The 26,379-nt window shown below is 38.7% G+C and overlaps 1 protein-coding gene across 11 annotated transcripts in view; it reads left to right on the forward strand.

Moving 5' to 3' along the window:
• neb (nebulin) overlaps positions 1-26,379 on the forward strand; it is a 58,605-nt gene that overhangs the window by 8,580 nt on the left and 23,646 nt on the right. For 9 of the 11 annotated variants that reach the window (XM_065251471.1, XM_065251475.1, XM_065251478.1 and 6 more), the window contains 96 exons: positions 49-156; positions 546-662; positions 944-1,045; positions 1,131-1,238; positions 1,322-1,426; positions 1,526-1,624; positions 2,115-2,219; positions 2,330-2,437; positions 2,532-2,645; positions 2,738-2,935; positions 3,010-3,117; positions 3,224-3,322; positions 3,464-3,568; positions 3,671-3,778; positions 3,864-4,175; positions 4,254-4,460; positions 4,587-4,691; positions 4,780-4,887; positions 4,981-5,292; positions 5,378-5,584; positions 5,666-5,770; positions 5,863-5,970; positions 6,046-6,357; positions 6,474-6,680; positions 6,775-6,879; positions 7,020-7,127; positions 7,223-7,534; positions 7,616-7,822; positions 7,902-8,006; positions 8,105-8,212; positions 8,308-8,619; positions 8,768-8,974; positions 9,086-9,190; positions 9,293-9,400; positions 9,484-9,795; positions 9,920-10,123; positions 10,213-10,317; positions 10,471-10,578; positions 10,662-10,973; positions 11,154-11,357; positions 11,464-11,568; positions 11,654-11,761; positions 11,860-12,171; positions 12,363-12,566; positions 12,684-12,788; positions 12,904-13,011; positions 13,112-13,423; positions 13,506-13,709; positions 13,803-13,907; positions 14,010-14,117; positions 14,231-14,542; positions 14,642-14,845; positions 15,158-15,262; positions 15,353-15,460; positions 15,585-15,896; positions 16,014-16,217; positions 16,341-16,445; positions 16,522-16,629; positions 16,715-17,026; positions 17,128-17,331; positions 17,457-17,561; positions 17,670-17,777; positions 18,034-18,345; positions 18,435-18,539; positions 18,855-18,953; positions 19,040-19,141; positions 19,247-19,354; positions 19,447-19,758; positions 19,869-19,973; positions 20,069-20,173; positions 20,286-20,390; positions 20,502-20,609; positions 20,796-20,906; positions 21,032-21,229; positions 21,320-21,424; positions 21,506-21,610; positions 21,700-21,804; positions 21,895-22,002; positions 22,104-22,217; positions 22,307-22,504; positions 22,615-22,719; positions 22,799-22,903; positions 23,032-23,139; positions 23,226-23,333; positions 23,422-23,529; positions 23,633-23,737; positions 23,853-23,957; positions 24,071-24,169; positions 24,264-24,368; positions 24,490-24,594; positions 24,707-24,811; positions 24,915-25,019; positions 25,106-25,210; positions 25,290-25,394; positions 25,520-25,624; positions 25,762-25,866. In XM_065251471.1, coding sequence (XP_065107543.1) covers positions 49-156; positions 546-662; positions 944-1,045; positions 1,131-1,238; positions 1,322-1,426; positions 1,526-1,624; positions 2,115-2,219; positions 2,330-2,437; positions 2,532-2,645; positions 2,738-2,935; positions 3,010-3,117; positions 3,224-3,322; positions 3,464-3,568; positions 3,671-3,778; positions 3,864-4,175; positions 4,254-4,460; positions 4,587-4,691; positions 4,780-4,887; positions 4,981-5,292; positions 5,378-5,584; positions 5,666-5,770; positions 5,863-5,970; positions 6,046-6,357; positions 6,474-6,680; positions 6,775-6,879; positions 7,020-7,127; positions 7,223-7,534; positions 7,616-7,822; positions 7,902-8,006; positions 8,105-8,212; positions 8,308-8,619; positions 8,768-8,974; positions 9,086-9,190; positions 9,293-9,400; positions 9,484-9,795; positions 9,920-10,123; positions 10,213-10,317; positions 10,471-10,578; positions 10,662-10,973; positions 11,154-11,357; positions 11,464-11,568; positions 11,654-11,761; positions 11,860-12,171; positions 12,363-12,566; positions 12,684-12,788; positions 12,904-13,011; positions 13,112-13,423; positions 13,506-13,709; positions 13,803-13,907; positions 14,010-14,117; positions 14,231-14,542; positions 14,642-14,845; positions 15,158-15,262; positions 15,353-15,460; positions 15,585-15,896; positions 16,014-16,217; positions 16,341-16,445; positions 16,522-16,629; positions 16,715-17,026; positions 17,128-17,331; positions 17,457-17,561; positions 17,670-17,777; positions 18,034-18,345; positions 18,435-18,539; positions 18,855-18,953; positions 19,040-19,141; positions 19,247-19,354; positions 19,447-19,758; positions 19,869-19,973; positions 20,069-20,173; positions 20,286-20,390; positions 20,502-20,609; positions 20,796-20,906; positions 21,032-21,229; positions 21,320-21,424; positions 21,506-21,610; positions 21,700-21,804; positions 21,895-22,002; positions 22,104-22,217; positions 22,307-22,504; positions 22,615-22,719; positions 22,799-22,903; positions 23,032-23,139; positions 23,226-23,333; positions 23,422-23,529; positions 23,633-23,737; positions 23,853-23,957; positions 24,071-24,169; positions 24,264-24,368; positions 24,490-24,594; positions 24,707-24,811; positions 24,915-25,019; positions 25,106-25,210; positions 25,290-25,394; positions 25,520-25,624; positions 25,762-25,866 — 14,535 coding nt within the window. Of the gene's footprint in view, positions 1-48; positions 157-545; positions 663-943; positions 1,046-1,130; positions 1,239-1,321; positions 1,427-1,525; positions 1,625-2,114; positions 2,220-2,329; positions 2,438-2,531; positions 2,646-2,737; positions 2,936-3,009; positions 3,118-3,223; positions 3,323-3,463; positions 3,569-3,670; positions 3,779-3,863; positions 4,176-4,253; positions 4,461-4,586; positions 4,692-4,779; positions 4,888-4,980; positions 5,293-5,377; positions 5,585-5,665; positions 5,771-5,862; positions 5,971-6,045; positions 6,358-6,473; positions 6,681-6,774; positions 6,880-7,019; positions 7,128-7,222; positions 7,535-7,615; positions 7,823-7,901; positions 8,007-8,104; positions 8,213-8,307; positions 8,620-8,767; positions 8,975-9,085; positions 9,191-9,292; positions 9,401-9,483; positions 9,796-9,919; positions 10,124-10,212; positions 10,318-10,470; positions 10,579-10,661; positions 10,974-11,153; positions 11,358-11,463; positions 11,569-11,653; positions 11,762-11,859; positions 12,172-12,362; positions 12,567-12,683; positions 12,789-12,903; positions 13,012-13,111; positions 13,424-13,505; positions 13,710-13,802; positions 13,908-14,009; positions 14,118-14,230; positions 14,543-14,641; positions 14,846-15,157; positions 15,263-15,352; positions 15,461-15,584; positions 15,897-16,013; positions 16,218-16,340; positions 16,446-16,521; positions 16,630-16,714; positions 17,027-17,127; positions 17,332-17,456; positions 17,562-17,669; positions 17,778-18,033; positions 18,346-18,434; positions 18,540-18,854; positions 18,954-19,039; positions 19,142-19,246; positions 19,355-19,446; positions 19,759-19,868; positions 19,974-20,068; positions 20,174-20,285; positions 20,391-20,501; positions 20,610-20,795; positions 20,907-21,031; positions 21,230-21,319; positions 21,425-21,505; positions 21,611-21,699; positions 21,805-21,894; positions 22,003-22,103; positions 22,218-22,306; positions 22,505-22,614; positions 22,720-22,798; positions 22,904-23,031; positions 23,140-23,225; positions 23,334-23,421; positions 23,530-23,632; positions 23,738-23,852; positions 23,958-24,070; positions 24,170-24,263; positions 24,369-24,489; positions 24,595-24,706; positions 24,812-24,914; positions 25,020-25,105; positions 25,211-25,289; positions 25,395-25,519; positions 25,625-25,761; positions 25,867-26,223; positions 26,326-26,379 lie in introns of all 11 variants that reach the window. The other 2 variants (XM_065251472.1, XM_065251482.1) reach the window with 1 other exon arrangement.

Genomic DNA, 26,379 nt, shown 5'->3' on the forward strand with positions numbered 1-26,379 from the left:
ACTGTAAACTGAAAAACATGAGTATCTAACAATCTTAATTCTTTACAGAAAAAATATACCGCAGCTTTTGAAGACATGAAAGACCAAATTTACTTCATGCAAACAGAGACGCCAACATACGATTCAAATAAAAAGGCTCAACATGCTGCAAGTTCGGTAAGTTGATTTGCAATATTTTCAAATTACTGTATCTTTGATTTTAGGAGTGGCCTCATTGTGAAATTCCTATTAATTTTAAAATATAACTGAGGAAAGTAAATACATATTTAGATATTTCCTCACTGTTTGGGCACGACCTTCTCGTGATGATGCTCTAAACAGATCATGAGTCAATCCACACATTTGGACATGACTAATCTTGTTTAATCCCTGCTGACATTATCTACATCTCAAAAACATGAAACATGAGTATTTGTCTTCTGATCAAACCCTTTCAGTGACTTTAACAACCTCGAAAAGCTCCTTAAACGACCCATGACTCGTTCATTTCAAATATAATTTTTAGTATTGTATTTTATTAAAACTACGCACGTTTTTTTCCACAGGTGAAATATAGAAAGGACTATGAAAAAACAAAAGATCAATCCGATTACAACGTTCTCCCTGCTACAGAGAACCCCCTTCTCAGACAGCTGAGATACGCCGGCACCATTTTGAGTGATGTAAGTGGTCTGCATTAGCAGAAAATGAATAGGCCTTGGGAGAAACGTACTGGGTAGTAAATGATGTATTAAATTAATGAGTAAATGATGGTATGAATTATAGCTTTGTTTAATTCAGTCAGTGTAAATGTGATATATGAACAGCATTGCATCGGTGGGCCACTGTCTGGAATAAACATTAAACGAAGATGACAAACCACAGAATGAGAATTGAAAATCTTTTCTAATCAAAGTAAAATGTGTTTCTCTCTGCTGACATGTTTTGCTTTTACGTTTTCTAGAAAGTGTACAAGGACAGCTATGAGAAATCAAAGGGATTCAGCATCAATTACTGCGATACTCCCAAATTCAAGATGGACAGTGTATTGAAGAAGTTTACTGACGTGAGTGATGATTTGCGTGACGAACTCACTGTAAACATTTTCTCATATTTCAGGCATACATTTTTGTACACTTTTTTCTTTTCAGGCACATTATAAAGACACGTATGAAAAGGCCGTGAAAGGTCATTACATCGGTAGCTATGAAGATATATATATGCTTCACTGCCAGAAGGTGGAGGAAATGAAGAATGACGTAAGTTTTTATGATGTACATGAATTCAGCATCAGTTGAACATCAAAATGCATATTCATACTTGCCTCCCTATATTTTTAAAGAAAAATTACAAAGCTGATTATGAGGATATGAAGTCAAGGTGTTTCTTCCCTCAAACTGTTACGCCAGAATATGAGGCCAGTAAGAAGCTTCAAGAATGTAATGAAGTAAGTTTATCATATGTTTCAAACCCACTTAAATAATGTCAGTTTCTTTAAAAGATTTTGATATTATGGTACATCATGTGTGTTTATATATCTCTGCAGAAAGCATATCGCCAACATCCAGACAAGGTTAAGTTTACACAGGTGACAGACTCACCTGTCATGGTTCAAGCTGCCATCAACGCCAAACAGCTGAGCGATGTAAGTATATTGGACTCCTTATATAACAACAGGACTTCTGTAGCATAATAAATCATTGCTATGAATTAAATACAGGTTAATGTATACAAGTTTATTAAGTTTTTTGGAAATTTTAATCCGAATGAATACCCAGACATATTAGTACCATTGTTTGTGACGTGAACAATTAGAGTCACTATGAGACAACGGAGACATCTAGTGGTGTTTAGCAAGCTCCATTGAACATCACAAATGTGGAGCACAATTTACTAAGTCATCTCACTCATGTATATGCAATACATAGCAGTTTGAAGAAAAATAACAACACAAAATAGCATTAAATTCCAGTATTCATAAAATAAAAATATATAAATATTGTTGTAATTAAAATATATAAAGACATCAAGATGTATGTACAGTAAATGATTCTTGTTGTTAACAAAATCCACACTAAATACACATACATATGCAACAAATGCACGCATTTACCATTATGTTTCCTTTTTTACAGCTCAACTACAAGGAACAATATGAGAAAGAGAAGTTTAAGTGTTACCTCCCTCCTGACTATCCTTTCTTCATTCAGTCCAGAGTTAACGCATATAATCTAAGTGACGTATGTCATTTAAATTATTCATTTTCAATTGATTAAATGCTGTATTTTTTTACTGTAACCTGATTATAATGTGCTATTAAATACAACTGTTCTTTATTTAATGTCCACAGACTTGTTACAAGTATGAATGGGACAAGACAAAATCAAAGAAATTTGAGGTGAAAGGAGATGCGATTCCAATCCTCGCAGCTCGCGCCCACACCAACATCGCTAGTGATGTAAGTAAACGGACCAGTTTTGGGTCAATCACTAGATAGCATGTAACAAAACAACGACTGATGCAATACTGAATCCCATGCTCTTTAATGTCAGGTTAAATACAAGAAGGAATACGAGAAGAACAGAGGGCAGATGATTGGGGCACTCAGCATTCAGGATGACCCCAAAATCTTGCACTCAGTACATGTTGCTAAGATGCAAAGCGAGGTACGGGGTTAACTATTGTTTGATTATTCCTAACATGCATGAAAAGTCTGAAATCTTAGTACTTAGCAATCCTGATACTTTTTATTTGACAGCGTGAATATAAGAAAGACTATGAGAAGACAAAGACCAAGTATCATACACCACTGGACATGATGCTTGTGACTCTTGCTAAGAAATCTCAGGCTATTGCCAGCATGACTGGCTACAAGAAGATCTCAAACCGTTATCTCATGCCTTATGACAGCATACCGTTGGACACGGCAAAGAAGGCAAATGCCATCCAGAGTGATGTAAGGATCCCTGTTTCTTTTATAATTAATTATAATTAATTGATGATACTAATTTTTGTGATTTGTAATCACAGAATGAGTACAAGTCAGAATACAACAACTATGTCAAAGGAACGCCGTGGGTTCCTTATGGCTCCTTGGATGTTGAGAAGTGCAAGAAAGCAGGAGATATCCTAAGCGAGGTATGACTTTGATTATTTATAAGCTTTATTGGGTTTATGTATATTTATATACAATATATTCCATCAATGCTAGTTTTCTTTAATATTTCTTTATTTTCCTACTTAGAAAAAGTACAGGCAGCATCCGGACACTGTACCTTTTACCTCTATAGATGACCATCCCATCCAGATGCAGGCTAAGCTCAACCAAATGATCAGAAGTGATGTAAGCATATGTTCGTAATAAAACCATCACTGTGTATTCCTCATGCAACCCAACTAATGTATATTTAGAAATGTAAAAATCAATGCCAAGTAAAAATTGTTAGCATGCTAATGTAATCTATGAATAATTTTTCCTATGTAGCTGCACTATAAGAAAGGCCTAGAGGACATCCATCAGAAATATTCCCTGCCACCTGATGTCCCAGAGTTGCTTCAGGCCAGATGTAATGCGTACAACATAAGCAATGTAAGTAAATTGACCTTTATACTGAAATAATAAATTGGCTGCTTTTTTATATGGGTTAAATAGTGATGGTCATGTACCACCATTCTGTGTCTGCTTTAACAGAATAACTATAAGGTTGAATGGCTGAAGACTATTGCAAAGGGCTACGATCTGAAGTCTGATGCCATCTCTGTAATTGCAGCGAAGGCAGCAAGACATGCTGCTAGTGATGTAAGTATTCCATAGAGGAATTATATGGAAGCATGTGGTGTGAAACAGAACCATTTAAATACATTTGATTTTTGTTGCTTTTCAGGTTCAGTACAAGAAACAGTACATGAAGGATAGAGGTCATCACGTTGGCTTCCGTAGTCTTCATGATGACCCCTTGCTGGTGCACTACATGCATGTGGCAAAGATGCAAAGTGAAAGGAACTACACGAAGGATTATCACAAATCCAAGCTAAAGTATCACACCCCTGTAGATATGCTGAGCGTGGCACATGCCAAGCATTCATCTAATGTTCAGACATACATAGGATACAGGCAGCCTCTTCATCGCTATACCATGCTTCCTGATGCAATGAATCTGGAGTTGGCTCGCTCCATGAACCACAGCTCCAGTGATGTAAGAACGCATTTAAACATTTCTATATACATTTAGATGAGAATGTTTTACCTGAAGCGTTCTGTTTAATTCCACCAGTACCAATATAAACAGGATTACGAGAACTATGTCAAAGGAACCGGCTGGATACCCATTGGTTCGCTGGACGTTGAGAAGGCTAAGACTGCTGGTGCAGCTCTCAATGAGAAGAAGTACAGGCAGCACCCAGACACTATCAAGTTCACCAGCGTTGTGGACTCCCCTGTTATGGAACAGGCCAAAATAAATGCACTGCAGCTAAGCGACGTAAGGGATGCTGTTGATTTATCTCTTTAAATCCATCAGTATATATAAATTAAGGTTACACTGTAGGCTAGGCCTGTGATACTGTTTTCGCACTACTTTCTGAATCATGTCAATATTGTTCTACAGAGACTCTACAAAGCCAGTGGTGAGAAATTTATGCACACCTATCATCTCCCTGCTGATGCACCAGACTTTCTGCAAGCCAAATATAACGCTGTCAATGTTAGCAAGGTGAGAATATTGCATATCTTACAAACAACATTTAAGCATGCTACCGGTATGTAAGACAACTACAAGCTTTTGGCTTTTTTGTCCATAGACCTACTATACGTACGCACACAAGCAGGATCTCTTGAAAGGACATCACGTGAAGCAAGACGCCATTTCTATTGTCGCTGCAAAAAGCTCTAGGGATATTGCCAGTGATGTAAGTCAAAAGACATTTCATTGATTAATCTTTGATTCGTTTTGTGTATTGCTGATTCAGTAATGTACAACTTGTCATATTATTTTTTAACAGTACAAGTATAAGCTTGCTCATCAGAAGGCCAGGGGCAAACATGTTGGCTTCCGTAGTCTTCAGGATGACCCCTTGCTGGTGCACTACATGAATGTGGCCAAGATACAAAGTGAAAGGAACTACAAAAAAGATTACCACAAGGCCAAGCTGAAGTACCACTCCCCTGTGGACATGCTTAGCATAGTACAAGCCAAGCAGGCATCTAAAGTTCAAACAAATACAGGCTACAAGAAGGTTCACCACAATTATTTGCTACTACCAGATGCCATGCACATTGGACTAGCTCGCAATATGATGGAGATCCAAAGCGATGTAAGATTATCTAATAATTCTGCATTTAAACCAAGAGTAATTATTTGTGTACTAACAAAATTATGAATGGATATTTTTTCAACAGAACTTGTATAAATCAGAGTACAACAACATCTACAAAGGAGCTGGTTGGGTCCCAATAGGTTCGATTGATGTTGAGAAGGCCAAGACAGCCAGAGCAGCCCTCGATGAGAAGTCATACAGAACTCACCCCAGTTCGCTGAAATTCACCAGTCTGACAGACCAGATGAACATGGTCTTGGCCATGAGCAACTCCAAACTACAAGATAAAGTATGACGATTAACAAACAAAATGATCATGTTGTGGCACTTATAGTCTTATGAATTCCTTAACCTTTCTGTGCAATTTTAGGCTGCCTATAAAGCCTCTGGAGAGAAATTCATGCACACCTACAATTTACCTGCTGATGCACCAGAGTTCCTGCAGGCCAAATATAATGCCCAGACAATGAGTGAGGTAAGGTGAATTGCAAACAAAGTATTACTTGAAGTAGCAAACAATTAAATATTAAAATAATCTGATTATTAAAAGCAAACTTGTTTTTATAGTCCCACTACAAGGCTCGGTGGCTTGCAGACATCGCCAAAGGCTATGACATGAAAGCTGATGCTATTCCTATTGTTGCTGCTAAACTCGGCAGACACATTGCCAGTAATGTAAGTGCATTGTTTAGTTTGCATCAAAATGTTTTGCAATTACTTGACGAATAATGCTATTGTATTTTATCACAGTATCAGTACAAAAAAGCCTTTGAGAAGGCAAAAGGTCATCACGTTGGCTTCCGTAGTCTGCAGGATGACCCCCTACTGGTGCACTACATGAATGTGGCCAAGATACAGAGTGATAGAAACTACAAAAAGGATTACCACAAGGCCAAGCTGAAGTACCACACCCCTGTAGACATGCTGAGTATCATACAGGCCAAGAATGCCTCTAAGGCTCAAACATATGCAGGATATAAGCAGCCTTTGCATCGCTACACACTGCTTCCTGATGCCATGAGTCTGGCGTTAGCTCGCTCCATGAATGTCAGCGCCAGCGATGTGAGACATTTTTCTCATGCATGCATGCATTCTACTTTTTACAACAAAATGACTTTAATGTTATAATTACAAAACTAGACATGGCAGATACTTAAAAATAACTGTTTGTCTCACAGGTTGAGTACAAGAGTGAATACAACAACATTATGAAAGGGATAGGATGGGTGCCAATTGGATCCCTGGGAGTAGAGACAGCGAAGTTAGGAGGAAAGATTCTGAGTGAACATAATTACCGCACTCACCCCTCCAATTACACCTTCCATAAGCATATGGACTCTATGGACCTCGCATTGGCCACTGCTAACAACAAAATCATGGACAAGGCAAGTCAGAGTTCAGTTTGTTTACATTGGTTTAACTGATGTTAAATGAATGGTCCACGCCTTGACATTAAAATGTATTTCTTTATTTTCATAGAAATCCTACCATGCAGCCTGGGAAAGTGATAAGACCAAAACTCATGTGATGCCTGACATTCCTGAAATTGTGTTGGCCAAGGCCAATGCATTGAACATGAGTCAGGTATGATTACATTACATTTAGGTAAAATATTTTCATTAAAAATGCATAAAAACTGCCAATGCAGTATTGGTTAGTTAAGTTGTCAAATGATTTGTTATGTCAGCTGTTTAAACTAGTTGTCCTTTTCTGTGTATTTTTAGAAACTCTACAAAGCTGGTCTAGAGGAAATGTATAAAAAAGGCTATGATCTCAAACCAGATGCTATTTCCATTGTGGCCGCCAAAACCGGCAGGAATATTGCTAGCGATGTAAGTATCACATCAGCTACGGTGCTCTTAGTACTTATTGCACCTCCAAATGTTTGCAAAATCCTTGATTTGTGCGGTCGTTTTTGCTCTTACAGTACAAATATAAGCTGGCATACGAGAAGGCAAGAGGTCACCACGTTGGCTTCCGTAGTCTTCAGGATGACCCCTTACTGGTGCACTACATGAATGTGGCCAAGATACAGAGTGAAAGAAACTACAAGAAGGATTACCACAAGGCCAAGCTGAAGTACCACACCCCTGTAGATATGTTGAGTATTGTGCAGGCCAAGAATGCCTCTAAGGCTCAAACATATGCAGGATATAAGCAGCCTTTACATCGCTACACAATGCTTCCTGATGCCATGAGTCTGGCATTAGCCCGCTCTATGAATGTCAGCGCCAGCGATGTAAGTCACCCAAATGAAAATGTCAAATTTTTAACCAACTTTTTTGCATCATTACATTTCTAATTAAATATATATGTTTAGGTTGAGTACAAGAGTGAATACAACAGCATTATGAAAGGTATTGGATGGGTGCCAATTGGGTCCCTGGGAGTAGAGACCGCAAAGATCGGAGGAAAGATTCTGAGTGAACATAATTACCGCACTCACCCCTCCAATTACACCTTCCACAAGCAGATGGACTCTATGGACCTCACCTTGGCTGCTGCTAACAACAAAATCATGGACAAGGTAGACTATACTTTTGCAATGTCTACTGGGGAACAACTCGTCTTGATCCGATTTCTAATTTGAATCTATATTATTGCAGCAAGCATACACAGAGGCTTGGAACAAAGATAAGACAAAAATCCACATCATGCCTGACAGTCCTGAGATTCTTCTTGCCAAAATGAATGCAGTCAACATTAGTGAGGTGCGTCTACTGTGTGTATTTGCAGCATATTTAAACATACCAATCACAGATTCAAGTTTCTTGTGTGTTTTAATGTGTGTAACATGTTTTAAACACAGAAAGCCTACAAAGCAGGATTGGAAGCTCTAAAGAAGAAAGGTCATGATCTTAGAGCTGATGCTGTATCAGTGATTGCAGCTAGAGCCTCCACAAACATTGCCAGTGACGTAAGTCACATTCATATAACCCAATGTTACAGTCAATAGTTTTTTCAGCTATAACCCGTCCTGACCTAAACACAAATATGTCTATGTATTTACAGTACAAGTACAAAAAGGAGTACAACAAAGAAAGAGGACATCACGTTGGCTTCCGTAGTCTTCAGGATGACCCCTTGCTGGTGCACTACATGCATGTGGCCAAGATACAGAGTGATAGACTCTACCAGAAGGATTACCACAAGGCAAAGCTGAAGTACCACTCCCCTGTAGATATGTTGAGTATTGTGCAGGCCAAGCAGACTACAGCTGCTCAAACCTATGCTGGATACAAGCAGCTCATTAGACATTGTAAAGTTCTTCCTGATGCCATGAACTTTCAGCTGACTCGCAACATGCAGATGATCGCAAGTGATGTAAGTCTGGATTGTTGGTTTTATATGGGTTTCTGTATTTAAGAGTATACCTTCATGTCATCTTTTCGTATATAAAAGAACTTGTAGTACAACTATTACATTGATATTGGTATATGGTGGAATGATGGCATTATCATCCTTTCTGCAGAACATCTACAAATCTGAGTATAACAGTTACATGAAAGGAATTGGATGGATTCCCATTGGGTCTCTGGACGTGGAGAAAGCAAAGAATGCTAGTCGGATAGGCAGTGAGAAACTGTACCGTACACACCCCAGTAACTATAAATTCACTAAAGAAATGTCTTCCATGGATTTGGTCCTAGCTGCGACCAACAATGCAATCAATAATAAGGTAAAAATTTTGTGCATTGATATTTTTTGGTCAACTGAGATTCTTTTCTGTTTTTCCTGTTAATGACCAGAAATTAATAATGAACCGTGTGCATGAAAAATTTTTCTACAGCAAAAATATTTGGAAGCCTGGGAAAATGACAAAACCAAGGTTCACATTAAGCCAGATTCTATGGAAGTGTCTCTTGCTCGTCAGAATCAAGTTCATTACAGTGAGGTTAGTCATTGGCAACAAAATTCAAAATTGTGGATTGCCTGTAAACAATATATGCAGTTAAATCTCAACAAGAAAATTGTCCTTTTTTACTTATTCCTTTAGAAACAGTACAGACTTGCCCACGAACTTTCCAAGAAGAAGGGTCATGATTTGCGTGGTGATGCTATTTCTATCCTTGCTGCCAGGGCCTCCAGGGACATTGCTAGTGATGTAAGAGCACTAACTTACTAAGGCAATATATGGCACACTAACAGTATAATTTGGTAAATCGAGAATGATTTTTTCCCTTGCAGTACAAATACAAGACTGGTTACCGTAAACAAGTTGGCCATCATATTGGAGCCCTCAGCATCCAGGATGATCCACTGCTCATGCTGGCCTTGAACTCAGCTAAGATTGCTAGCGATGCTCTCTACAGGAAGGACTTTAACAAATCCAAAACTAAGTACAAACTTCCAGTTGACATGCTGGCGTTTGAACTGGCCAAGAAGAACCAGATCCAGGTCAATGATGCCAACTACAGAACCTACCTGCACAACTGGACCTGCCTGCCAGACTCCAGTGATGTTGTCCATGCCAGACATGTCTATGAACTCCAGAGCGATGTAAGTATGAATTCACCTTGGTTTTGTATACATGAATAATATTGAAAACAGAAAAAGACAGAAAGAAACAAAACATGAATTGGCTACAGTATATTAAGTTTATGTGTGTATGTGGGCTCTTTAGGCTGTATACAAGGCTGATCTGAAATGGCTTCAAGGTCTTGGATGGGTCCCAATCGGTTCCCTTGATGTTGAAAAAGCAAAGAAGGCAGGAGAAATCATGAGTGAGAAACGTTATCGTCAGCACCCAAGCAACTACAAGTTTACCCTCACAACTGAAGACATGCCGCTGGTTTTGGCCAAAGCCAATAATCAGATCATAAACAAGGTACATGTACTTCTGATATCTAGATACATATGTAAACAACATGTTTAAATATTTCATATTGGCATTTAACATTCTCTAAATTCTGGCAGAGCAAATACACTGAAGCTTGGAACAAAGATAAGACACAGATTCACATCATGCCTGATGCAATGGACGTGGTGCTTGCAAAGCAAAACAAGGTCATCTATAGTGAGGTCAGTCTTTCACAGTGTGATTTAAATCCCCAGTAATCGACATGAGTAAAATATAAATTAAGAGCAAAAAACATACATTCATGTGAATACATACAGTAACTAACAACAAAAATATCTAATGTTTAAATACATATGTCTATTTTTGCCCTCCAGAACCAATATAAACTTGCCCATGAACTTTCCAAGAAGAAGGGTCATGATTTGCGTGGTGATGCTATTTCTATCCTTGCTGCCAGGGCCTCCAGGGACATTGCTAGTGATGTAAGAGCACTAACTTACTAAGGTAATATGTGGCACACTAACAGTATAATTTGGTAAATCAAGAATGATTTTTCCCCTTGCAGTACAAATACAAGACGGGTTATCGTAAACAAGTTGGTCATCATATTGGAGCCCTCAGCATCCAGGATGATCCACTGCTCATGCTGGCCTTGAACTCAGCTAAGATTGCTAGCGATGCTCTCTACAGGAAGGACTTTAACAAATCCAAAACTAAGTACAAACTTCCAGTTGACATGCTGTCATTTGAACTGGCCAAGAAGAACCAGATCCAGGTCAATGATACCAACTACAGAACCTACCTGCACAACTGGACCTGCCTGCCAGACTCCAATGACGTTGTCCATGCCAGACATGTCTATGAACTCCAGAGTGATGTATGTAATATCCAGCTTCTGCTGAGCAATATTAATTATTTTATTTGTTTACAGATTTGTTTCTCTCTTTGTATTTTAAATTGACCGATGTTGACATTATAAACGTACATAGTTACAGCAAGCTAGCAGCATGATGAAGTTTTAGTAACAATTATTTATCTTGGGTATCTACGTTCTTAGGCTGTTTACAAGGCTGATCTGAAATGGCTTCAAGGACTTGGGTGGGTTCCCATTGGTTCCCTTGATGTTGAGAAGGCTAAAAAGGCTGGAGAAATCATGAGTGAAAGGAAATATCGTGAACATCCTAGCAAATTTAAGTTCAAACTCACAACTGAAGATATGCCAATGGCTTTGGCTAAAGCCAACAATACTATCATGAATAAGGTGAGTCCAGAAATTATATAACATACACATGTTGAATTATCTCATTAATTCTGTTTCTTAGTGAATTAGACAGAGCATGTAAAATATATTTATCCTTCTTTGACAGCAACAATATGTTGAAGCCTGGAACAAGGCCAAAACAACGATTCATGTCATGCCAGATGCTATTGACATTATACATGCTAAACAGAACAAGGCCAACTACAGCGAAGTAAGTTCGACACAACAATGATCAAGCGATACATAAAGTATGTTCTTGATTGTTCATTAATCGATTAAACTGGTTTATTTGAAAGAAATTATACAAGCTTGCTAATGAAGAAGCTAAAAAGAAGGGATATGACCTGCGCAGTGATGCTGTCTCCATCAAAGCAGCCAAGGCCTCGAGGGATATTGCCAGTGATGTGAGTATTCTAGAATACACTCTAAAAGTAAACCTACAATGAGCATTAACAAAGCACTAACTCACAATTTAAATGGCTCTCTTTCTTTCTTTTTACAGTATAAGTACAAGACTGGTTATCGTCAGCAAGTCGGTCATCACATTGGAGCCCGCTGTATCGAGGATGATCCACTGCTTGTGCTTGCCTTGAACTCAGCTAAGATTGCTAGTGATGCTCTCTATAAGAAGGACTTTAACAAATCCAAGACCAAGTACAACCTACCAGCGGACATGTTGAATCTTGAGCTGGCTAAAAAATGCCAGATCCAGGTCAATGATTTCAATTACAGAACCCACTTGCACAACTGGACCTGCTTGCCAGACTCCAATGATGTTGTCCACGCAAGACACGTCTATGACCTCAAGAGTGATGTAAGTGTACCAATTTAACCCTGTGTTTTATATTCAAATAGGTATACATTATAGAACAATCAAGATTTTAATATTAATTGAGAATCCACATAATTTTTTAAGCACAGTTTATACACACACACACACACACACACACAAACACACATTTCAATTTGCTACCCAAGATTCTTAGTGCTTATGTTTATTTTCAGGCTGTGTACAAAGCTGATTTAAAATGGCTTCAAGGAATTGGATGGGTGCCCATTGGCTCAATTGATGTTGAGAAAGCAAAGAAGGCTGGAGAAATCTTGAGTGAAAGAAAGTACCGTCAACACCCAAGCAACTTCAAATTTACCTGCACAACTGAAGACATGCCAATTGTTTTGGCCAAAGCCAATGCAGGCATCATGAACAAGGTAGAATGCTTTGATTAAAACAAACTTTTTGTGTTTCACATATTTTTTTCTAATTTTCCATCATAAAATGTACAGACCCCTTGCACGTGTATCTTACAATTCTCCTTTACGCTATAGAGAAGTTACGTAGAAGCTTGGGATAAAGCAAAGACCACAATCCATGTCATGCCGGATACAATGGAAATAATGCTGGCCAAACAAAACAAAATCAACTACAGTGAGGTGAGTCTTTCATTTGAAGCTCGGATTCGAAAATGAGAATAAACCTGTTTTCTACTTTCTGAATGTTAATTAAGTGGTCCTTTAAAAACAAGTATACTTTTGTTTTTATGCCTAGAAATTATATAAGCTTGCCAATGAGGAGGCCAAAAAGAAAGGCTATGACATACGTGGTGATGCCGTTTCTATTAAAGCAGCTAAAGCATCTCGGGATATTGCCAGTGATGTGAGTACTCCATTCGTCATTGTTCATTCATTGTTTCTCTTTAGAATTCTTTTAGAATTGTATTTATTCTTGTTGTTTTTGTTTAACCATTTTACTTTAGTACAAGTACAAAGCTGGTTATCGTAAGCAAGTTGGTCATCACATTGGAGCCCTCAGCGTCCAGGATGATCCACTGCTCATGCTAGCCTTGAACTCAGCCAGGATCGCTAGTGATGTTCTCTACAAAAAGGACTTCAACAAATCCAAAACTAAGTTCAACCTCCCTGTGGACATGTTGGCATTTGAATTGGCTAAGAAGAACCAGATCCAGGTCAATGATGCCAACTACAGAACCTACCTGCATAACTGGACCTGCCTGCCAGACTCCAATGATGTTGTTCACGCCAGACACGTCTATGAACTCCAGAGTGATGTAAGTCTGTGAAAATCTCTGACTTTTAATATTTGTTTCCACAGTCAAAATGATAATTAATTTTGCATATATGTACAATTAGGCGGTGTATAAGGCTGATCTTAAATGGCTTCAAGGAATTGGATGGGTCCCTATTGGTTCAATTGATGTTGAGAAAGCGAAAAAGGCTGGAGAAATCTTAAATGAAAGGAAATACCGTGAGCACCCAAGCAACTTCAAGTTCACCCTCACAACTGAAGACATGCCACTGGCCTTAGCTAAAAGTAATGCTACCATTAACAACAAGGTAAAGTACAGTAAATCTGCTTAGTAGAGGCAGTTGTTTCTTTTTACAGAAATGTGGAAGTACACAAAACTCTCTTTTTTCCAACTTAAATAGAAACTTTACACTGAAGCCTGGGACAATGCAAAGACCCAAATCCATGTTATGCCTGACTGCATGGAGGTTTTGTTGGCAAAGCAGAACAATCTAAATTACAGTGAGGTATGTATGTCTGTAATAGTTACCAGATCATGTGATTCTTGGTTTCAGAATTTTTAAGTAACCTTTTAATGACTCTCTGTCAAATATTTTTAAATATTTTAGAAAAGATACAAGCAAGCCAATGAAGACTCCAAGAAAAAGGGCTATGACTTACGTGCAGATGCTGTTGCCATCAAAGCAGCTAAGGCATCCAGAGATATCATCAGTGATGTAAGCATATTTTATTTTAGTTTGTCTTTTACAAAAAGGCTATTTAGAAAAAAACTAAACATTTTCGCTGCTTAAATATTATTGCTAAGAAATAAAAACACTTTTTTCTTCAGTACAAATACAAGTCTGGTTATCGTAAACAAGTTGGTCATCATATTGGAGCCCGCTGTATCCAGGATGATCCACTGGTCATGCTTGCCTTGAACTCAGCTAAGATTGCTAGTGACGCTCTCTATAAGAAGGACTTTAACAAATCCAAGACCAAGTACAACCTACCAGCGGACATGCTGACCCTTGAGCTGGCTAAGAAATGCCAAATCCAAGTCAATGATTTCAATTACAGAACCTACCTGCACAACTGGACCTGCTTGCCAGACTCCAATGACGTTGTCCAGGCCAGGAAGATTTATGATCTGCGTAGTGATGTAAGTCTGTCGAAATCTGAGACATTTAAATTGAAAGATAAGTTAACTTAAAGTATAAGTTATATATTATTTGAAATTAACACAATATCTTCACTTCAGATCGTGTACAAAGCAGACATGGAGTTTATGACAGGTCTAGGGTGGGTACCCATAGGCTCACTTGAGGTCCTGAAGGCAAAGAAAGCAGCTGAAATCCTCAGTGAGCGCTTGTACAGGCAGAAACCTGAAACGTTTAAATTTACACAAGACATGGAGTCCATGCCCATGGTGCTTGCCAAGACAAATGCTCAAATTATGAATCAGGTTAGTAAAGTCAGTACTTGATTTCAGATTTTTGATTAAAGGGATAGTTTCCCCAAAATTATGCTGTTTTAAGCCTGTAGTTATTTTTTTCTGTTGAACACAAAAGAAGATATTTTGATAAATGATGGTAACCACACAGTTGAAGGTACACATTGAATTCCATAGTAGGAAGCACTTCTATAGAAGTCAATGATACCGTCAACTGTGTGCTTACCATTATTCATCAAGATATTTTCATAAATTACTGCATTTTTTGTCACTTAGTTTCCTTAACTTCCCCATGATCACTGACAACATATTGTTTCAAATTAGCGTGACTACCATGCAGCGTGGGAGGTTGACAAGACCAAGATCCACATCCCTCCTGATACTCCAGAAATTGTGCTTTCAAACGCTAATGCAATTAACAGTAGTAGGGTAGGTATCACTTAATGTTTTTTCTTTTTGTTTTATTTTAATTACCAAAATATTTTTTTCAAGTAAAAAAATATAATACTCTGCTTACAGAAACTATACAGACAAGGTGTTGAAGAGATCTTCAGGCAAGGCTATGACCTTAAATCCGATGCTGTAGCCATTAAAGCTGCCAAAGCATCTAGAGACATCATCAGTGATGTATGTACATACCCTGACCACTTTAAATGAGTCAAGTCATTGATTTTAATTTTTAATTTCATTGTTTATTGCATACCTAGAAATAGGAAGAATCCTAAATATAGTATTTATTTTTCATCTGCAGTACAAGTACAAGGCTGGTTATCGTAAGCAAGTCGGTCATCACATTGGAGCCCGCTGTATCGAGGATGACCCACTGCTTGTGCTGGCCGTGAACTCTGCCAAGATTGCTAGTGATGCTCTCTACAAGAAGGACTTTAATAAATCCAAAACTAAGTTCCACCTTCCTGTGGATATGTTGAATCTTGAACTGGCTAAAAAATGCCAGATCCAGGTCAATGATTTCAATTACAGAACTCACCTGCATAACTGGACCTGCCTGCCAGACTCCAATGATGTTGTTCAGGCCAGAAAAGTCTATGATCTTCGAAGCGATGTGAGTGCATTTTTATATTTATAATCTTAATAAATTAAAGTATGCTACCAACATTGAAGAATTTATGCAATTGGACTATATTTGTGCTTTGTTTTAAATGCATTTTTGTCATTTCAGGCTGTGTATAAGGCTGATCTTGAATGGATCAGGGGTACAGGGTGGGTTCCCATTGGCTCCCTTGACGTATTAAAAGCCAAAAAAGCCGGTGAGATTCTGAGCGACAGGATGTACCGGCAACATCCAAGCAACTACAAGTTTACAAGTAAAACAGATGCAATGCCTTTTGCTCTCGCCCAAGCCAATGCCAAAGTCATGGACAAGGTACTTTTGTATCTTGCGTATAAAAATATCAAATAAATTGTGCCTGAATCACTGTTGCTAGCAGGGATTTTGTAGATAAAGATCAATCTGAAATCTCTATTAACCTATTTCTGTCTCCATTAGAATGCATATGTTGAAGCCTGGAATAAGGATAAGATCAATATCCATGTCATGCCCGACACCCCCGAAATTATCCTTGGACAACAGAACAGACTCAACACAAGCCACGTAAGTACTGCAGCCGTTCTGTCCTCATGAATGCTGGATTCGAGAATCTTTTATTGTAATTCTTTTCTTTTTACAGAAATACTACCGTCAAGCCTATGAGGATAGCCTTAAGAAGGGCTACTTTCTGCCTAAGGATGCCGTTGCAGTGACAGCTGCCAAGGCTTCAAGAGATATCATAAGCGATGTAAGTCATCTTATGATATATCTCACATATTGTTTGCACTGTGTAAATGATAATGCTCAGTCTTCAATGTATTAACACTTTTCAGTACAAGTACAAGTCTGGCTACAGGAAGCAACAAGGACACCACATTGGAGCTCTCAGCATCCATGACGATCCCTTGATAATGCTGGCCTCTAACGCAGGCAAGATCGCTAGTGATAATTTGTACAAGAAAGATTTTAACAAATCCAAGACCAAGTACAACCTACCAGCGGACATGCTGTCTCTTGAACTGGCTAAGAAATGCCAGATACAAGTTAACGATGTCAACTACAGAACCTACCTGCACAACTGGACCTGCTTACCAGACTCTAATGATGTTGTCCAGGCCAGAAAGGTCTATGACCTGCGCAGTGATGTACGTATATACTGTACATTGTTACACACACCGTGCTTTTTACATAACCTGGTTATACTTGTACATTAACATACAATATTTGTTTTAAACTTGGATGCTAGGCTGTGTACCAAGCTGACCTTGAATGGATCCGTGGGTGTGGATGGATGCCACATGGCTCTGTTGATGTCGTAAAAGCCAAGAACGCTCAAACAATTCTAAATGAACGACTATACCGCCAGCCTCCCAGCACCATCAAGTTCACCAGTATTGTGGACCTGCCTGCCATAGTCCTTTCCAAACAAAATGCTGATATTCTCAGTGATGTAAGACTGTTTGTTTAACGAGTACTTCTAATTACACAAATGTATATTTACATAATTATAGTTATGTCTTTGTTTTATCATCAGTGTTTGCCAAACCAATTGTTGTTAATGCTATGTGTTCACAGAGGAAATACAGAGAGGCATGGGATATAGATAAGACATCCATCCACATCATGCCAGACACGCCTGCCATTGAGTTGTCCAGAGCTAATGCTATTGCTGTCAGCAATGTAAGCAAAACTCACATGCAGGATAGCTGATTATTTCTACAACAATATAAGCTTATTCTGAAATCATTGTAATGATGTGCTTTAACTGACGTCCTTGTTCTGTTACAGAGATTGTACAGCAAAGAATGGGATGCTACGAAGGCAAAGGCATACCAAATCAAAGAGGATGCTGTCTCTGTTATTAAAGCCAAAGCCTCAAGAGATATAGCCAGTGATGTAAGAAAGATTCAAGTTGTTTCTTTATTACTATTATTTTCTCTCTAATGAGCCACCTTAAAATTAGTAAGGTTAAGCCATTTAAATAAATATTCCTCTCAGTAATTTACAAGAAATGTCCATATGAGTATTTACTAATGATGTGAATGTGATCTTTTAAATGCAATGCATGCAAATGCAATTTTCATGTCTTTGCTCTATGGCATACATAGAAATAGGAACAATTCTGAATAATGTATTTATTTTTCACCTGCAGTACAAGTACAAGGCAGGTTATCGTAAGCAAGTCGGTCATCACATTGGAGCCCGCTGTATCCAGGATGATCCACTGCTTGTGCTGGCCGTGAACTCTGGAAAGATTGCAAGTGATGTTCTCTACAAGAAGGACTTTAATAAATCCAAAACAAAGTTCCACCTTCCTGTGGATATGTTGACTCTTGAGCTGGCTAAAAAATGCCAGATCCAGGTCAATGATTTCAATTACAGAACCTACCTGCACAACTGGACCTGCTTGCCAGACTCCAATGACGTTGTCCAGGCCAGGAAGGTTTATGATCTGCGTAGTGATGTAAGCTGAGCTTTAAATGTGTTTGAAGTATTTCCATTGAAAAAAGTAATTAAAAGCAATTTGACACATTCTTTCCTTCGACTGTTTAGGCTGTATACAAGGCTGACCTAGAGTGGCTGAGGGGATGTGGATGGATTCCCCATGAGTCTGTTGAAGTCCTCAAAGTTAGGAATGCCCAGAAGATCCTAGCTGATGTAAGTCCTCTACCACTATACACTTTTCCAATGACTGATGTCACATCTTTACAGAAAAGAGAGAGTCAACAGTTGGCATCATATCTAATTTAATTTGATGTCTTTAGCTGGTTTAGCTCGGCTGTGCATGATAACCATCTTGTACATAACAATGTGAGATTAACACAAGTAAACCAGGGTTTGATAGAATTGAAACCAGACCAACCCCACGGGAGAATTTGCTCTCGGGCTCGAACCACAGCAAACACGCCCAGTGTAAAAACGTCCATAGATAAATCTTTTTTTTATTGTTGTTTTATTTTTATTTTTTCATAGAGAGGATACCGTGTTAAGTTGGATGAGCAGAAATATTCAACACCCATTGACCGAGTTGACTTTGTGTGTTCCAAAAACGCAGCTGATGTCCTCAATGAGGTATGCAACCATAAAACAACTTGCAATTCACATGGTTTTCAGGCACTGCTATTCTCTAAGCATGTTTTTGTTTTGTCTTTTCTCAGGCCAAGTATCGTGAGGCCTGGCATGAAGACAAGACTAAATACTCTCTGACAGATACTCCACTTTTGGCTACATCTAGGGAAGTGGCCAAGATGCACCACCCGGTATATAAGTTTTGCTTTTAAGATTAAACAAATGCCGTTTGAAAACTGAAACAATCACTTTGAAAAGGAGTAGTAACAATAGTTTATGTTAAATATCACTTATAGCACCTGTACACTAAAGACTGGAACCAGACCAAAGACACGTCATACTACATGCCTGGAGATGCTGTTCCGATTAAACAAAACATCAGCAACACTAAAGTGCAGAGTATGGTAAGTAAATAAAAAAGTAAAAGTAAACTTACTATACCCTTCACAATTTAAACTGACTAATGACCACAAAAAATTACCTCTTTTTTATGCAGTACAAATACAAAGAGGGCTACCGTAAGCAAGTTGGTCATCATATTGGAGCCCTTAGCGTCCAGGATGATCCACTGCTCATGCTGGCTTTGAATTCAGCTAAGATTGCTAGCGATGCTCTCTACAAGAAGGACTTTAACAAATCCAAGACGAAATTCAACCTCCCAGTGGACATGCTGGCATTTGAACATGCAAAGAAATGCCAGATCCAAGTCAATGACGAAAACTACAGAACCCGTTTGCACCAATGGACTTGCCTGCCTGATCAAAACGATGTCATTCAGGCCCGTAAAGCGTATGACCTGGCTAGTGACGTACGTATATTCTTTTCTAAGACTTAAAGATTTGTTTTGTAAATAAAGTATACAGATATACAGTAGGCACATACTGTACATATAATATGAACACCCTACTCTTTCTCCAGAATGTCTACAAATCAGATTTAGAATGGATTCGTGGTTGTGGTTGGGTGGCTGCGGATTGTGTAGATCATGTCAAAGTCAGAAAAGCCCAGGAGATTCTGAACGAAGTAAGTTCTGAACGAAATTACTTTTTTTATCCAATTTCTCAGTTATCATTAAAATCTCCATTATTTACAACAATGCCTGGTTTGTTCCCATACAGAGACTTTACACAAAGGATGCCAAGGACAATTTTGCAAGATTTACCCACATTGTGGATCGCCCTGAGGTTGTCCTAGCAAAGGTTAACGCTTTCAACCTTAGTGATGTAAGTGCACTTTAGAATTCACCAATTCTAACTTGTAAGTCATCTTTATTGAGAAGCACCAACGTGTAGAGGGTTACTTACCAAATGGGTTTATTCTTCTTTTGTTGCTTAGCTGAAGTACAAGGAATCCTTTAACCTGGAGAAGGGCCACTATATTGGATCTGCAGATACACCACAGTTGGCTCACAGTAGAGAGGCTGCAAAGCTTCTCAGTGAGGTAATGTAAAACATCAACTTCAATTTATCTCACACCAAAATATTGTTCCATCCTTAATCTAGTTTTTGTGGTAATCTACTTTAATCTAATATTGTTTTATTGTTTTTTCAGAAACTGTACAAAGATGCCTGGGACGAAAGCAAAGCTACAGGCTACCAGCTAGACCAAGAATACATACCAGTAAAATCAGCCAAGAAATCCAGAGACATTATCAGTAATGTGAGTACTTTATATCATCTTTATACATCACCACATGACCACTGGACCTCTGGTCTCAGTTACTGACAGTACAGTATCACAGATCTACAATAGCATCATAGAACAGCACCATTATACACTAAATAGGCTACTTAACAAATAAAGTTAATAATTGTTATTATTTTTTTATTTACTGAAATTTTGCAGGTCAAGTACAATGATGCTCATGAAAAAGCCAAAGGCCATTACATGGCTTCAACACTGGTAGACTTCCCTGAGGTGGTCCGATCTGGTCAAATGGAGAAGATGAAGAATTTGGTGAGCTCATACTTGGTCTAAGTTATAAGATTATCTTTTGTGTCTGATGTTAAGCTTTGATGACATTAGCTAAAAACATGACTTCTTGTTAATTATACTTTGACGTTTTTTGATCTGTCCATCAGCGAGACTACCACAAAGACTACAATGAAACCAAAACTAAGCTCCACATTCCTTCTGACATGATCAGCCATGTGGTTGCTAAGAAATGCCAGGATATCTTGAGTGATGTGCTATACCGTACATATCTGCACCAGTGGACATGCCACCCTGATCAGAATGATGCCATCCAAGCCCGCAAAGCAAATGAGATCTTAAGTGACGTAAGTTACATCAGGTTTCCTCACAATGCCTAAAAGGTTTGCTTTATTAGTTATGTTAGATGGCTATATATGATTGATTTCCCTTTGCAGGTATTTTACAAAGAAGACCTGAACTGGATGAAAGGCATTGGCTGTTATGTCTGGGACACTCCTGAGATCTTGCGTGCAAAGAAGTCATATGATCTTCAGAGTGATGTAAGTAAGAACTTTACACTGATCTTGTCATTTACACTAAAGAGATTGTAAAGTCACGTTATTGTATGAATGTCTACACAGATTCAATACAAAGCAGAAGGCAAGAAGGAATTCAACAACTACTCCATTGTGACAGACACCCCTGCGTACGTAACTGCTATCCTGGGCCACACCTGGGCCAGTGAGGTTTGTACACCCATTATTTTTTATTCAAGGCCCAAGTATGCTTAGAAGCATACCACTAGTAGATTTAATATCCAAACTTTCTTCCACAGTTGAACTACAGAGAGGCATATCATAAGGAGAAACACATTTACACCACTATTCTTGACACCTATGACTATCCAAGATACGTCAACCTAAAGCAGATCTACAGCACTGTAAGACAGCATTTCATTTTCTCAAAAATTTGAGTTCTTGGCTTTGTTCATAGTCTGTACCAGTGTCAAATATTCTTTGTCTACTTTTAGAAAGCATATTCTGCAGCTTGGGACACGATCAAGGCCAAGAGCTACAGTATCCCTCACGACTCCCATGCCTTAGCCCATGCCAAACAGCAGAAGGTTGTCCTTAGCAATGTAAGTCCTCAACCACATTCCCTTCTTCAGTGCTTTCTTATGACTCCACAGAGATTGCTTTATAAACATATTGTACATTAAACATTAAATGATTTATGCAGATTAAATACAAAGAAGAGTATGAGAAGTTTAAGAGTCTGTACAGCCTGCCCAAGTGTCTTGAGGAGGACCCAGCCACTTCAAGGTGCATCAAAGCTGGAAAACTTGTACTGGATGTGAGTAAAGCATCAGGTGACAGTCAAATCAAAGATTAAATCAATGATAGAACATCTTTTTAAGACTTTGGTGTGTCTTTTACCTTTAGCGCCTGTACAAAGGCGCCTATGAGAAGACCAAGGCAAAGGTCCACGTACCTCCAGACATGCTTGAGATAGTAGCTGCACGCAACACTCAGAAAATGATCAGCGGGGTTGACTACCGTAAATACCTGCACCAGTGGATCTGCCTGCCTGACATGCAGGTGTACGTGCAGGCTCGCAAGGTCAACGAGCAACTGAGCGATGTGAGTTACTACTTTACTGACACAAAAATCATCATTCACAACCATGGTTCAGTTCCTATGTACAAATCCATAGGTTCAAGTGAAATTGCTAACTAATTTTCACATCTTAGATCTTCTACAAAGATGACCTCAACTGGTTAAAGGGTATTGGCTGCTACGCTTGGGACACTCCAGAGATTCTTCGCTGTAAGCACGCAATGAACCTGCAGAGTGACGTAAGTATAAACTCATTTCATTTTCATGCATTCCTAGCCTACATTCTCATGTAATGTCCCATGTAATTATTTCTTTCAGAATCTGTACAAAGCTAAGGGAATCGATCACTTGAAGAACTTCTCTGTGGTTATGGACACTCCTGTCTATGAGACATGCAAACAGAGCGCTCTGAACTTGAGCAATGTAAGTTGTTCTAACACCACAAAAACATTTTCCGTGGCACTTATTAACTACATATCAACTTGCCAGAATACATTCACCATCCATTAAGATTGATTATAGATTATATATATTTTTTTTTCTGTCTGCAGCTCAACTACCGCAGTGACTATGTCACAAATGTCTTGGGTACAAACACGGCTCCTGCTGTGACTGTTGATACTGAAAGAGCTCGGCTAGCCAACTACATCCAGAGCGAAGTATAATATCTCTCTTACCAATTCTTTAAAACTTTACCAGTCTCCAATAAATTTGACATACCTATTCATTTGTTTTTGTTTTTCAGCACATCTACAAAGAGGCCAATAAGAGCTTTATGCCTACTGGCTACACTCTGCCATACGACACTCCACTCAACAAGCAGGCCAAAACCAACACCACTACCACCAGCAATGTAAGTAAACATGACCACTCTCAAAAAACAACCAAAGCTGCTGTATATACTTATTCAATTATTTCATCCGATGATACAATTTCTTTAGGTTAAGTACAGGGAAGCCTATGACCTAATGAAAGCCAAGGGCTACACCCTAGACCCTGAAGGTGTCAACTTTGTCAATATCAGAAAGATGAACAAGGTCATCAACGAGGTAAGTTAAAAATGATCAAATTAAAGTCAAATATAGTCTTATAGATTTCAAATTTGTGAACAAACCACAATGATAGATAACATCCAATTGCATTTTCTCTTAGCGACTTTATCGTGAGCAATATCACAGGGAAAAAGACAAGATTCACTCCGAGTATGACACTCCTGAGATCAGACAGGTTAAAGCTACCCAGCACGCAGTCAGTGATGTAAGTATTTCCTTGTTTAAACTTCTGTTCAGAGCATTTAGTATCTGATCTTACTACTACACCACCACATTGTGTTTTAGATCTATAAACCAATATTGTCCCTTTTTCTCTATAGCTCTGCTATAAGGAGAAGTACTACAATAACAGAGGAAACTATATATCCCTGCCTATCACCCCTGAGCTGATGCACTATTTCCATGTCAATGAGATCAACAGTGATGTAAGTTTCGACTACACATACATCAAAATACTTCAATTCATACAGTACATACTTTGGATGTTTGGACTGCCTTGACACATACATAGTGATTAATGTATGTTTATGCATTTTAGCTGAAATATAAAGAGGATCTGCACTGGCTGAGGGGCCTTGGCTGCTTTGTGTTTGACTCTCCAGAAATGGTCAGGATCCGTAAAATCACAGATTTTAAGGTAATTATTATTTACTTGGTTTTTAAATAGCAATATTATCAACACAGCATTTTGTTTATTGTGGTTTTGATTGTTCTTTACATTTCTTTGCTAGAAATCATATGAAGTTGATGCGAAGAAGAACTTATCCAATTTTAGTGTAGTCCTGGACACACCAGAGTACAAGCGAGTGACTGAGCTCAAGACCCACATCAGTGATGTAAGCAACTTTTAAAGCAGCCTTGAAAAAGCCTGAGACTAAGCTCAGTTACACAGTCAGTCAATTTCTTTTTAAAGCCTGTTCACGCCCCCTTTTAACCTGTGTCTGTTTTTATCTACAGCTGGTGTACCGAGCTCATGGCCTTAAGGAGAAGTCAAAATGTTCAATCACTGTGGATGGTTTGGAGATTAAGAGAGCCAAGTGGGCCCAGACACTGACCAATCATGTAAAGCACTGTTAGCTTGTTCACTGTACAATCAGAAATCACTTTGATTGTATGTGAAGTATAATGTTTCTGTTTAAAAGCAATATAATATTATGTTTCTGTCTCTACACAGTACCAATACATTGATCTTGCATCTAAAGAGAGGGCCTTCTACACCCCTGAAGCCCATACTCCTTACTTGAATCATGCTCGGTCCATGAAAGTGATGTACAGTGAGGTAATCCAAGCATTGCTATGCACAAAACTCAGATCCTTTTAAGCACTGTTTAACCTGTTTGTATGCTGCCAAACCTGCAATTCATCCTTACTGTCATCTTTAGAAAAAGTACAAGGAACAATATGAGAAGATGAAGCACAGGTACACTCCCATCAGAGACACACCAATCCTGATTCGTTGCAAGAAAGCCTACCTCAATGCTAGTGATGTAAGTTGGTTCGTTTCTTTTCCAAAATGGTCTTGTTCAGTTTCAGCAATTAAAACATAATAACATTCTCCATCATTTCTCTGCAGCTGCGCTACAAAGAGACCTTTGAGCTGTCCAAGGGACGCTACCATCCTCACAAGGAAGCCAGAGATATTGTTTGCGCCAAGAGAGTCAGAGATGATATCAGCGAGGTCAGTTTGGTTTTTTGTTAAACTTTAACGTTGGTTTAGCAAGACATCCTGTCACTAAATCTAATGACATGTTTCACAGGTCAAATACAGGGAGAAGTACATCAGTTCCTTGGGCACCTGGAAGTCCATCCCAGACCGCCCTGAGTTCTTCCACAGCCGAATTGTGGGGAACAACGTCAGTGATGTATGTATGAATCTCATTCTACTTTATTTTAATCACCTTCATCAAAGTGATCCTCAGAGTGATTTTGACACAAGCTGACTGTCTACTTTGACCACTTGCTCATCACATCTTCCTATCTACTTTAGGTCAAGTACAAAGAAGATCTAGAATGGATCAAGGGCATCGGCTGCTATGTGTGGGACACACCTGAGTTGTTGCGGGCTGAACATAACAAGAGCCTCTATAGCGAAGTAAAGAGCAACTTAAACATCACTATTTCATACTTATCTGCAACAGAGTACCTTATTAATATAGCGGCATAATCATATTTACTGTTTCACTGTACAATGTTACTCCAACTCATACTCTCCTATGTTTTTGGTTATAGAGGCTTTACAAAACATCATTTGAGAAGAACAGATACAACTTCAAGTACACGTCTGACACACCATTCTTTACGATGACCAAGAATGCTTCACTTCTGATCAATGAGGCAAGTTAATGCAAGCATGGTCTCAGATATATTATCATAATATATTTAACAATAAATACATGAAAGTAATGAAGAAGGAATACCTCATAGAGTACATTATGAAAATGTAAAACTGATATCATAACCTATGTTTCTTCTTCTGCATCTAAACTGGGTACAGCTTTACAGGTAAATTATGGTAACATGCCTACTCCCTCAAACTGATGTCTTTTTCCTTTTTACTTATGGCAATTCCTGGAAAAAAGGACAATTGTATTAACTTTACCTTGAATTCATTGTTTTTGACATGCTGTTACCTTTGGATGAGTGTTTATCTTTAGGCAGTTGTTTTAACTCCTCTTTTAAACTCCTGAGCAGAAGTCCTACCGTGCCAGCTATGAAAAGTCAAAGGACAAATATACCGTAGTTGTAGATGACCCTAGAAACCTCTTGGCCAAGGAGGTCAACAAGATGAGCCAGGTAAAACCACAAGCCCAAGCCTTCCCGTAAGGGCCCATCGCCTGCTACCGGGGC

The sequence above is a fragment of the Paramisgurnus dabryanus genome, chromosome 15 (genome assembly GCF_030506205.2).
Source record: "Paramisgurnus dabryanus chromosome 15, PD_genome_1.1, whole genome shotgun sequence".
Classification (NCBI taxonomy): Eukaryota; Metazoa; Chordata; class Actinopteri; order Cypriniformes; family Cobitidae; genus Paramisgurnus; species Paramisgurnus dabryanus.